Source organism: Thunnus albacares, chromosome 23 (genome assembly GCF_914725855.1).
Source record: "Thunnus albacares chromosome 23, fThuAlb1.1, whole genome shotgun sequence".
NCBI lineage: Eukaryota > Metazoa > Chordata > Actinopteri > Scombriformes > Scombridae > Thunnus > Thunnus albacares.
The window spans coordinates 11833048-11845186 of NC_058128.1; the positions used below are offsets into that span (position 1 = coordinate 11833048).

The 12139-nt window shown below is 42.2% G+C and overlaps 1 protein-coding gene across 3 annotated transcripts in view; it reads left to right on the plus strand.

Annotated features, from left to right (window-relative positions):
- Positions 1–12139, plus strand: part of plxna4 (plexin A4) — a 241569-nt gene that overhangs the window by 147045 nt on the left and 82385 nt on the right. For all 3 annotated transcript variants that reach the window (XM_044344049.1, XM_044344051.1, XM_044344050.1), the window contains exon 5: positions 9588–9688. In XM_044344049.1, coding sequence (XP_044199984.1) covers positions 9588–9688 — 101 coding nt within the window. The remainder of the gene's footprint in view (positions 1–9587; positions 9689–12139) is intronic.

Sequence of the window (12139 nt, forward strand, 5' to 3'; positions counted from 1 at the left end):
ACAGAGACGTATAAATTCAGCTTTAAGGAGGGGAGTCATGTTGAGAGTCACACTGTACTCTGCTTGTCTGTGTCACATTATACACTCAATAGAGAGGGAAACTAGCCAAATACTAACACAAACACATTCCAATGCAGCATTGTATACTGCAAAAATTATTCAGATCCAAGTCATTATATTCTCCCACAGTTTTCATTTTCTCATCCTTTTATTTAACTTTTCTTTCATCCCTGCAACATCTCTTTTTCCCCTTTCTTTCTTTCCTCAATCCTGTGAATATGTCATCTTTTGTTTAGTTTGCTTTTCTTTCAGGATTATACATCTTTGGTCTTACAAACTCTATTCATTTCTAAGGGGATTTGTAAAGTGAATGAGGATTCATCCTTTTGTGTTCCTTGCTCCTCTGTCTTCATCTCCTTTCCCTCCATCTTTGTTCCATTTCTAACCCTCTCACACTACCCATTATCATTTTTACCCAACTACATCCCCCCAGTCCTCCATTCCTCCATTTTTTTCCCACTGTTCCTCACTAGCGGAGTAATCTGTCATCCCTACCCTCTCATTAATTCAGTGATTGGCTGTCTTCTAATTGGAAATTTCACTCCCTCTCTCACTGTATCTCTCTTCCTTATACGCACACACACACACACTCACACACATGCTGTACACACGTTGTCTTATTACTGGGTTAAATAGATGTTCTGGTATAAAGAGGACAGTCAGATTATAGAATGTGCTGTTATTATGGATGTTAGAGTTGCAGTTTGAGTGACAGGGGCAGGTCAATCTCACTGTTAATATGAGCTGGTACTGTAGTCCACTGTGTTACCATCCTGTTAACACTGCTTCATCTGTCAGCCACAAGGAGGACATCTGAGTAGAATGAATGAGGTGGAGATGGAGGTGGTGGTGGTGGAGGAGGAGGAGGTTGGGAGGTCATTTCACTGTCAGTTCAGTGTTTAAATTAACAGCACAAATCACACACTAACTGAGCATGCCATTTTAATAGGTGCATAAACCTATTGTAGAGAGAAAAACATCTCTTGAAGTGTGGAATGGGAAGTTAGCCCAAAGGTTATTGCATGAGGTAGAGTTTTAGTCTAAGTTCTTTCTTGTCCAGCTTCAACAAATAAAGATTGTCATTCCAAAATAGAAAACATTAACATATAATATAATGAAGACCTCAAATTTCCATTTTCAATGGCATCACTATTGTGTAAGATACAGCAATAATCCATAGTTGTTACATTGTTGGGTTTTTTTTGCAAAAAGAGGACCATTGATTAATTTATGTATCTAGTTACATTAATCCTTCAAGTTTGCCAAAAATTGTTTTTGTGGCATCTTTGCTCTAAATACATAGACTCATGAATATGCATTTCAAAACAACTAAACAGATATATCTTTGAATACACAATGTCCGATGTTATCCACAAATATCTACAGCAGGCTCCAGATGTCTGAGACAGACCTTTGGACCCTACTGTATGCAGAATGTTGTACGAGTCAAATTAAATGAAATGAAACTTTTTTTTTTGGACCCAATCATGAGAAAGTAATTTAAATGAACCAGGATTTGCTGTGTCCTCTGCAGACTCAGTATGATTTTGATAGCAGCGCACATTACTCAGCGGCTGGCTGTGCTGAAACTTGACATGGGTTCCAGGGCATTTTGGAGCAGCTCAAGCTGTTTTTGTTGTGTCTTAGTCATTCAATCCATCCTCTAATGTTCCCATAGCCATATCATCAACGTCCAGCAACCCAGAAAACACATCACAACTTATCCTGCTAGCAACTAATTAGTCAGTCAGTGGCTAGATCTTCCTACATGGCTTTAATGCTTAAGTTTTTCTCTTTTTTTCAACATATACTGAGGCTTTCACATTCAGCATATAAACTGTTGCTGGAAAGTGCTGTGACTGCCACACTCATGGTACTAAATTATTTATATTCAGCGTAGCAAATGCAGATCTGTAAGTGTGAATTATTGAAAATGTGTACTATAGTGGGGTGAGATCGTTCAAAGTCAAATGCTTTTTTTTCTGTTTTGAACCCCCCGAGGGAAATCCGACAAGCCAATTTGTGGAAGTATCGCGTCTTCGCATCTCATCAAAGATGTTTAATACCAGCATCCTTTAATTTCTATCAGCGGGGGAACTTTTTACCACATCCCTTACAGTGTGGCTTCCTCACCCCTCTAGTGTGTGGCTGTGAGTTATGAAGGTGTTTAGATGTGCATATTATGTTGTGTCCCAGTTATAGCTGCAGGCTGCTGTGGTCTAAAAAATGCTAAGCAGGCCCAGTTGATTCTGATTTTGTATTAACAAGAGGAAAAGATCTAAGTGGCTTTGAAAGAGGGTTCATTGTTGGGGCACGGATGGCAGGAGCTTCAGTCACAAAGACTGCTCAACTGGCTGGTGTTTCAATAGCAGCAGTGACTAAAGTGACATCTACATTTAGATCTATGGGAAAGACATCAATGAACAGGGTCAGAAATTATGATTGACAGCGCACATTTGATGAGCATGATGCTTGTGCATTAGTGTGATATGTAAGGAAAAACAGAAGAGCAACTCTTCATCAGGTGACTGAGAATGTCAATGCAGGACATGATCAGACTGTGTCAGCAAGAACAGTCCGTCGACAATTACAGAGGGATATTATAGTAGGGTTGCAGTGCATAAATCCCTCCTAACAAAGATGAATGCACATTTGAGAGTTTAGTGGTGAAAAAAAACATAGGCACTGGTTTACAGATATGTGGAGAAATGGGATATGGTCAGATGAGTCATCCTTCATCATATTGTCAACAAGTGGGTGAGTGCATGTATGAAATGGGCTTTAGACTGCGCTCTCCGCCACCATCATCAAAACATCAGGGAATACACTTTGGGAGAATGGTGTTCATCCCTCCAGTAGAGTTCCAGAGAATTGTAGAATCAATGCCAAGGTTCATTGAAGCTGTTCTGGCAGCACATTCTGGCCCAACACCGTACTAAGACACTTTATGTTGTTTTTTCCTTTAATTTGTCACCCGTCTGTATGTTGCAGCCATTGCTGCCTGACACACTTCTGAAAAATGTCAACAAAGTGGGGCAGACAAGGTTGGCTCACTCAAAGTCCCTTTTGAAGTTTTACCTCTCTCTTTCTCACTCTTGTATTCTCTTGCTGCCTCTCTGTATATTCTGGAGTCTTGTATTCCTCTATCTTTCCCTACTGCAGATAGTTGTGAATGCGCTAACACATTATTCTATATAACAGACAGACACTGTCTAAATTTTGTCATTCATGCAAGTCATCATCACCATCCTCTGTCACTACCTTGGCTGTTGGAAACAGTCCAAACTGTGCACTGTGTCAGCATAATACAGGCTGAATTTTTACCCAGGCTATGCCCAGAGGGCAAGATGATGTAGATTGTGCAGAATTGTTTGTATGTGTGTGGTTAAACCTTTTGCACCTGCCAATGGGAGACAAGGGCTAAATGCAAATCCTGTTTTTGCATCCAAGGGTCAAACCTCACCCCACACCTTAAATGCACTTTCGCTTGACATCCATCATGTCTTCAGCATGGTTCCAGCACTGAGGACTGACAGTATAATGGGACAACATTAGCATGATGTTAGGGCAAGTTGTTTGGTGTGAATTTTATTGTTACTGAGCTTAGCATACTTCAGCTTTTGGTTGCTTATTTGGTAAGCATACTAAATAAGCAAATGGTAAAAAATATATAGAGTTTGCCTCATACTCATGCAGGACATTTTAATCTGTAAACTACAATTGGTAAACTGCCTTAAGCTTGTTTAAGTGCTCTCTATATCCGGGGGTTTTACTGTCTTTTGAATGGAAAGATAAGTGAAAATGATTGATTGTATCCGAGTCGTTTGTAATGTGCTGACAATCGTGACAGCGCAATGGATGGCTTTCTCGTTTGACCTCTGAGAACGTCAAATGAAAACAATATTGCACCCGCAGCCGCTGGCCCGCTCTGTTAACTGAGTTTATGATATAATACTGTTGGTTGGTGGTTGACGGATTGAGTGGTGCGTCAGCTGTGACGAGGCAGCCGGTCCTTGATATGTCCCTCGCTTCATTTGACTCCCACGTCAATCTCTCCTCCATCCTGCTGGAGAGGAGAGAGGTGGGACATCAGAGGACAGGAGGGAGGGATGTTGGGGGGGTGGGAGGGGGGGGGCACCAGTAAATGATTGAAGGAGTTAATAACAGAATTAATTAATATTGAGTGATAGAGAAGAGAAAAGAATAAGAAGACAGACCAGAATTTGAGAGGTAAAGTTGATAAGAAATAGATTGTTGTTATTCCACTTGCATTGATTAAACACTGACATTACCTTGAATAGATTAGAGTTTTAGGCACTAAAAACACTACATATGTCAGCATTAATAGACAAGGCTGGTGAAAATATGGTTGGTGATTGGTTGAGAGTGTCAGGCCTGTCTCCATTTCCAAGACATGCTGTTGTGATAACAGCAGGTTAGGAATTATTATTCATGCCCATTGTCATGGATATAAATAATGATTTCACTTTATCAGGCTTAATGATTGTAGCTGATTTGCTCGCAGTCATCAGCATAACTCGAGGATATTTAATTGGACACGAGTACTGCAGGCAGCAATATGTCTCGGTTACATGCACACAACATTGATTACTTACAACATGTTATTAAAAATGACCAAACAACACTACATTACTAACATTTAACAAAATTATATTATATTAATTTTTGCTTCCCATCCAGTTGTAATGATGCACTTTCAGCATCGTGCAAAAGTAATGAACAAACTCACACCAGGAAAGGAGAAAAAGACGAAGCTAACCTGGGGGAAGAAAAGAAAAGATAAGAGAAGTTCAGTGTGCCCTACAGGCTGTAAAGCAGGATTGGACTATCACTTTCATTTCTTTCTCTCTGTTCATTTGGAGTGGTGGAGTTTGGCTGCAGGTGGAATCTCTGTTTAATTACAAGTGGTGGGGGCAGGAAAGGAGTAGGATAAAGAGAGGAATAGAGATGAGGAAGAATTAGTTGATAATAAAAGTCTCTGCAGATTTAATAAATGATCACTTTCCCACTGCAGGTTGAATCGAAGGCCCCTGGCATTATGTAACGAGGAAGGCAGACCGAGAGAGAAAAAGACAGAGAGGGAAAAACAAAGTCAAGCTTCATCAATTCTACCTCAGTGTATAGTGATGGAGATCTTGAAGTGGAAATTCTGAGTACGATTAAAGTAAAGACTCTTCCTCCCTCTCCCCTTTTGACACCCATTTCTAAAGATACAATAGACACACACACTTACTGTATATGTATTGTACATATAATTTGATGCCTTTGTGCCACTACTGTAAATGATCAAGTACGTCTTCATCTCTCTCCCCACACATTAAGGCATCAAGTACTTCTGTGATCTCGGGCCTTTTTAAAAGCATGATTATATTCAGCAGCTTCCATCTCTCCCTATTGTGAAAGGAGGAAGAGTGCAGGGTGTAATGGCTGTCATTTGCTCACCTGAAACAGCAGGGAATTATAAATGCCATGCACCCCCATCCTTTGTATTTATCCCTGCTGATATGATAGCGCAGCCATAGTGAAGAGACAGTGAGGCGTAATGGTTGCCTCTCTGGCAAAGCCCACGAAGAAGATAGCATGAAATGAATGTGATATCGAGATGAGAGAGACAAGGGATGCACTGGATCGTTTAGCCACCAAATCCCTCAATTTTTTTGATAAAAGAGGGGACAAAACTGTTGCCGGCTTGAGCGCGCGCGCGTGTGTGTGTGTGTGTATATGTGTCAGATAGAGAACGGAGGTTCTCGAGAGATGATGAATGTATGATCTTACACACCTCAGAGGGTCTGAGTGACAGAGACAGACAGACAGACAGAGACAGAGGGAGAATGAATGATATCAGGAAGCAAGCTCTGGAACAGAGGACCCACATTGGCACCCACTGCCTCTGCTGGGGTCTGAATATGGTGTGCGTGTGTGTGTGTGTGTGTGTGTGTGTGTGTGTGTGTGTGTTTTTTTTATCTGTTGAGAAAACCATTTCCACAGATGCAGGCATCTAAGGCCTCGATAGGCATCAGGAGGTCCTTTCCATTCTACAAAGTCTAAATCCGTGTGTGCTTTTTAATATGTGTGTACATGTGGGTGGTGTGTGTATCGGCATATCTGCCACCGATGAAGTGTTAAATTATAAAGCGCTCAGATATGGTGGCATTGTTTGCTACAGTTCTGTCTGGGTGCTTAGCTTTTATGGTAGATCACGAGGTGACAAACCACTCGATGCAGTGACATGACTACGTAGATTACAAAAACGCACACACACGCACACAGGAAGATTGTAGTTTTATACACTCTTATGATAAGGCTTTGGCAGCTGAAATCCCTCCGCGGGCTAACACAATGGCCTTTCTCTTCAGTAACTAACAGGTTATTTTGCCAGAAGTGGGCTGAGTTAGCGGTGGATCTTAGGAGGAGCGGCAGGCTTGGTGGAGAGTGACAGGAAGGGAGGAAATCTATCAAGTGAGATGGAATGAGGATCAGTGTTGAGCTTGATCATGTGCGCACACACTTGCACAACTATCTCTCTCATTTCATCTCAAACTCATTCCCTTTATCTACCTAATGTAAATGCCTCTACACAGTAGGGAGGGCGAAACATACCAGCTGATCCCCCAAAACACGCACACATGCTGAACACACAAAGATGCACTTCCATTGTTTTTAATCTGTAATTGCATGCAGGTTTCCTCTTGACTTTGACAAGGAGATACACCCGCTCTGAATTCATTCAGTGGTGTGTGAATCTGTGTCAGTATGTGTGTGTGTTTTCACACATGTCTGTCTGAGCATGGTATTTATAGTGCTCAGAGAGATACATAAAAGTGACATAAATGTAGAAAGCAAGAGAGAGAAGGATGTAGCGGGGTGTTTTTTTAGAGTATCTCCATCGTGCCAGTGTGTCAGTGTCTGCCATCAGTGACAGTACGTGCATCTCCGTGGTTCACATGCATCTATGTGAACACGTGTTGAAATATGACTTCTATAGTGAGTGTGTGCAAATGTGTAGCATTGATTTGGTGTGCTTTTATTTGAGAGAGAGAGAGGGGGGGGGGGGGGGGGGGGGGAAGAGACAGAGAGAGAGAGAGACTGTCAGGCAGAGATATGCTGTGTGATAGTCTGTGCTTCCAACAGAGAGAACTGCCTTCAGTGCCAGGCTGCGCTTCAGAGATACCACTATGCATAGGCATTTCTGATCTCTTGTTACATTCAGTCATGCCCTACATTGGATGGTTTAATTACGGCCCTTTTCACACTCTTAAATATAGAATTTAGTCAGTAAAATGTGCTGCAAAGACATGTATAATTGCATCACTTATGTCTGGAAAAAATGGATCCTCAGCACCTATTGGAGGTGGTGCACGGAAGCTGTGAGGTGATTTGCTGAATTGAAATCTACCTAGTTACATTAGTACCCATCATTACTGCCATAGTGTCTTTGAGCTCTAAATCCATATCTTCTCCAGCAAGCTGCACTGGTGCTGATCACATATTCTATGTGTGAACTTTCTTCACACTACAAAGTGATTTGCATTATTATTTCATGTACTGTATTTCATGCAAAGACAACCAGCTTGTAAATGCTTGTTCTCATTTTGCCTTCATCTGATTTGCTAGTATGTAGAGCTATGGCCAGTGGCTGTTTAATTGTACAGTACACGTGTATTATTTGTACTTGGTAACTTTCAAATGTCGGGGTTCTTTCTGTTTAAGATGGTTTTCAAAATACCTTTTAGTTCAACATACCCAAGAATCTCTGGTATTTGGCAGAGGAAGGAGAAACATTTTTTCACCCCCTGCTCCAAAACTCCTATTTCAAGATTGAAATTCCAGTTAGTGTGCAGGCACACACACAAACACAAACACACACACACAGAGCTTTACCCTCATCATAACCCAATATCAGTCCCACACTGATGATGTCGTCTCTCTTTCCTAGCTGTCATCGGTGAGCAGTGTGAGTGACAGCGGTCATCCACCAATGACGGCTCATTAATCAAAAGTGCCAGCAACACCTATTATTGCACCACACTGTTACCATGGAGTCAAGACGAGGGGGACGGCTGAGATCTACCCCAGCTTTGCCCCTTGCGCTCGGTCACTCAAGGCCCATGCCAATCAGTGCCAGTCAATGCCAGTTTGAATTGGCAGCGCTATATATCATAATAGACGGCCTGCTGTCCAGTGTGGCCAAGTTTCCCATATGGAGCCAGTGGAGAAAGATGGAACCTGTCAGGCAGTAACATTTTCATGGAAATCTGTTCAGTTACAAATATATGCTATCAAAATACTTTGCATTCTACTTTACACATTATTTTGTTTGGTTCGGTCATTCCTCCATTTTTATAGTTAACGTGTATTGATGCTTAACATGTAGTTTTGGTCAAAGTCTCTCAGAAGGCAAATAATAATGCAGTAAAAAGCATATGTTGTGTATTGAGTTAAGGGTGTGACTATCGCTGTTCACCTCTCCAACTACACATCCTCTATGACCATACAATAGCTCATAGCAACAAGCTTATTCCTGTTCTGTAGAGTTTGTGTTAGAGTGTCATTGCACACTTTGTCCTTTTTTTTTCAACTCTCATCCAACGTTACATCCTCATCCTCTCCGGGACAACAGGAAGTCCGCTTGAGCCCTGCAAGCTTGCTAATAACTTATTCGAAGAGTTGGGTCTCCAAGATCGTGTTAAGAGCAAAGATAGACTGACTTCTGAGAGTTAACTTGAATGCATCAGTTTTGTGCAGAGGTGTTCATGATACTAACCATGCATGATCCCTGCATTGATTCGGCCAGCCGTTTTCTCTGTGGGGAAAAGCTAACAACCAACCCCTACTCTTCTTCTTCTTTGGTTTTTCAGGCGGCCTACAAACCAATGTTAAAGGTGCATGCCGCCACCTACTGTATCAGACTGTGTAACATCATGCTCTTAACAGAGGGGTCCCTTGTCATGTGTTTGTGAGAGAGAGAGAGAGTGAGAGTGGGGTGTGCAGCTCCAAAAATAGAAAATCAATATGTGGCAGGCAATGTTGATATTGTGGCGTGAATGTATGGGAAACCCTGAATTTATACTCCCTGTGCTCTTTTATTTTCACCCTACTAACAACTATTTTTGAGATCTTGTTTTACCTTTAAGGCATTAGGGTGTACATGAAATAGAAATTCATAAGGCTTGTCTAACCTGAGGAGGGTTCTGTAAATCAGTGAATATTTGTGAAAGAACAGTGTATTGTGATGCCCCTGATCTGTTTATGTGTTATCATAGATTCATCCTATATCTTTCTGTCACTCTTTCTCAAATGTTCAGATATTTGAAGCAAATGTGAACACTGACTTTCTCTAATACCTTAGAACAATATATTTCTCTTGCCTTTCTGATTCTCTCCGTCTTGTGGTGATGTTTTTCTTTTTGGAGCTTTTAGTTCATCTTAACTCTGTTCATAAACTTTGAATATCTGAATGACTGTGTTTAACCCTTGTTTTATCTTTTTATTTTTTTATTTTTTAGCTGTCACGGGTGCCAGTGGAGGCCTGTGGTCAGTACTCAACCTGCAGTGAATGTCTTGGCTCAGGAGATCCCCACTGTGGCTGGTGTGTCCTGCACAACATGTAAGTACTGCTAGTACTTCCATAAACCTGAACGCACACACTACAGAAACACCCACACAAATATACTATATGCATATCTGTATTTCTCTTTCTATCTCCGGGCAGATAGATAGTCATATTTTTCACTTCCTTCCAACTCATTCACTGAGTCTCCAATATGTTAGCATGGCAGTCGGGGGGGTGCTATGTTTGGGTTGTTAGTCTCCCCTACCTCCATGACGCTTGGGCCCATGCCCAGCACTCTATCCCTTGCAGCCCTTGAGCATTCAGGGACTTCTCTCGCCAACCCAGGCCAAGTCTCAGATTGCTTTCCTGGGGCTCGGCCTTGTGCCAGCGGCCCCCTTAGATCCATTACCAAACCTAACCACTGGCATTGTTTACTAGCCCTGAAACCAGAGCCTGGTGAGAGCACAGACATTGGTGGGCACTGCCAGGGCTCTGATGGGCACCGCACCAACCTTCAGGAGTTGACACGAGGAGCGTGATAGCTGCTGTTATTGTGGGAAACTGTTGAATGAGATCTTAGAGATGATCTCATTAACCACAATTCACTCACTCTCTGCCTTGCTAACCTGTTCTCTTTTCTGCATTTTCTTGATTTATCTATAAGCTTTTGTGTCTGTCTGTGTCATTTTCTCTCTCACACGCACACCCATGCACACACACAGATACACACAAATACACACACATGCACATGCACACACACAAACACACACACACACACACACACCCCAGCTGTCAAACCCTTGTCCCTCAAGATTGGAGTGGGAGATAGTTCTTGCTGGGGGCAGGGAGATTTCCCACTCCACTGTAAATTGAAAATTGGTTTCTTGTGTTGGTGCTAGCCCTTGGGTAGAGTGTGTGTGTGTGTGTGTGTGTGTGTGTGTGTGTGTGTGTGTGTGTGTGTGTGTGTGTGCGCGCGCGCGTGTGAGTGAGTGAGACTGAGTACATTTAGCACCTTCAAGTCTGCTGGAACTGAGAAGACATGGTGAGGGCAGAGAAGAAGTGTGACTTAGAGGAACATACAGACTGAAATCTAGAGAGGAAGGAAGACAAGAAGGGAGATGGTGAGACAGTTGGATGGACAGAATGAGAGATGGATGGAGAGAGGTCAAAGGGTGAGAGATGGTGAAGCAGACTAGTAAATTATAGAGACTATTATATTCTGAGAAAGACAGAAAGAAAGAAAACTTCAGGATCATCATCCTAGATACAGAACAAACTTCTAAGAGAGAAGGGCTGTGAAACGGGAGCAAAATGTGATAAATTGTCAGAGATCTGCAAAAGGTCTTAGTGAGAATAAGAGTGAGTTTGTGTGCAGTAGAGTGAAGGAAGGAGAAATGGAGGGTATGTGTACGTTTGAGGTCTCCAGGGTAGAAAGTGCATTAGCAGACAGAGGACACAGTGATGGGTTATGGGTCACAAACCAGAGGATAGAGGCAAAGTCACACTTTTACACGCTCATGCACAAATGTGAAACGCATCAGTCCAGAGGTTTCATGTTTATCACAGTTCTTTGCTTTGAACTGCCTCTGAACTCATCTCAATACACTCTGTACTTAATTGAATATTAGCTAGAAGAATCAGTGTAAAGAACAAATTAAGCACAACCAGTGAGCAGCAATTTTGAAGGTATTTGTCACTTGGATGCGCTTGCAGTTTAAATCAAATCTTAAGAGTGGTATACATATGAGTGCATGTAGGTTTCTGTGTGTCTGGGGGTGTGTGTATTTGTAAAAACCCATTAACACCCTGGACATCATCCCAGTCAGAGCAAATGGATGGCCACAGATTGGCCTGTCACACTTAGCCTGATAGGGCCGGCTCACCTGAGTTCACCCCTCTCTTTACACACATACACGCAAGGGCACATGCACACACACACCCTTCTTGATGGAGAATTAGTGTTAAGTCAAAAGCCAAAACGAGAATAGAGCCCAGAGAGAGAGAGAAAATAACCAAAAGGCCACTTTAGTCGATGTCAGGTGTCTAGGTGTTTGACCATCACAAGGGCAGAAAGGGAGATTACAGGTGTTGTGTGTGTAAGGTTGTGAGTGTGCGTGTGCACCAACATGCACACCGAGTATCAGTTTGACACACAATTTTGCCTCTCCCTCACCCTTCTAGCACACATAGACACATACACATAAAATGCACAACCCGGTCTGATTGATTGACCACAGGTTTACCTTTCTCAAGGTCCCTCCTGCTCACCACTCTCCACCCTCAGCTTGTGAATTCTTAACAGGGTCTTGGTGTAACTGAACCCCCCTGAGTGCCACCTCCACCACGAGTGATGCCCCAGCTCTAATAACTCTTGCCTGTCATTATCTGATCTGTTCAAAGGTCCTAATCACAACCTGCTTTTTTATTTTATTAGTTTTAAGTCAGCCTATAATAGGCCTCGGTTGCCACAGTAATGCTAGCATATAAACACATTTCTAAGATATT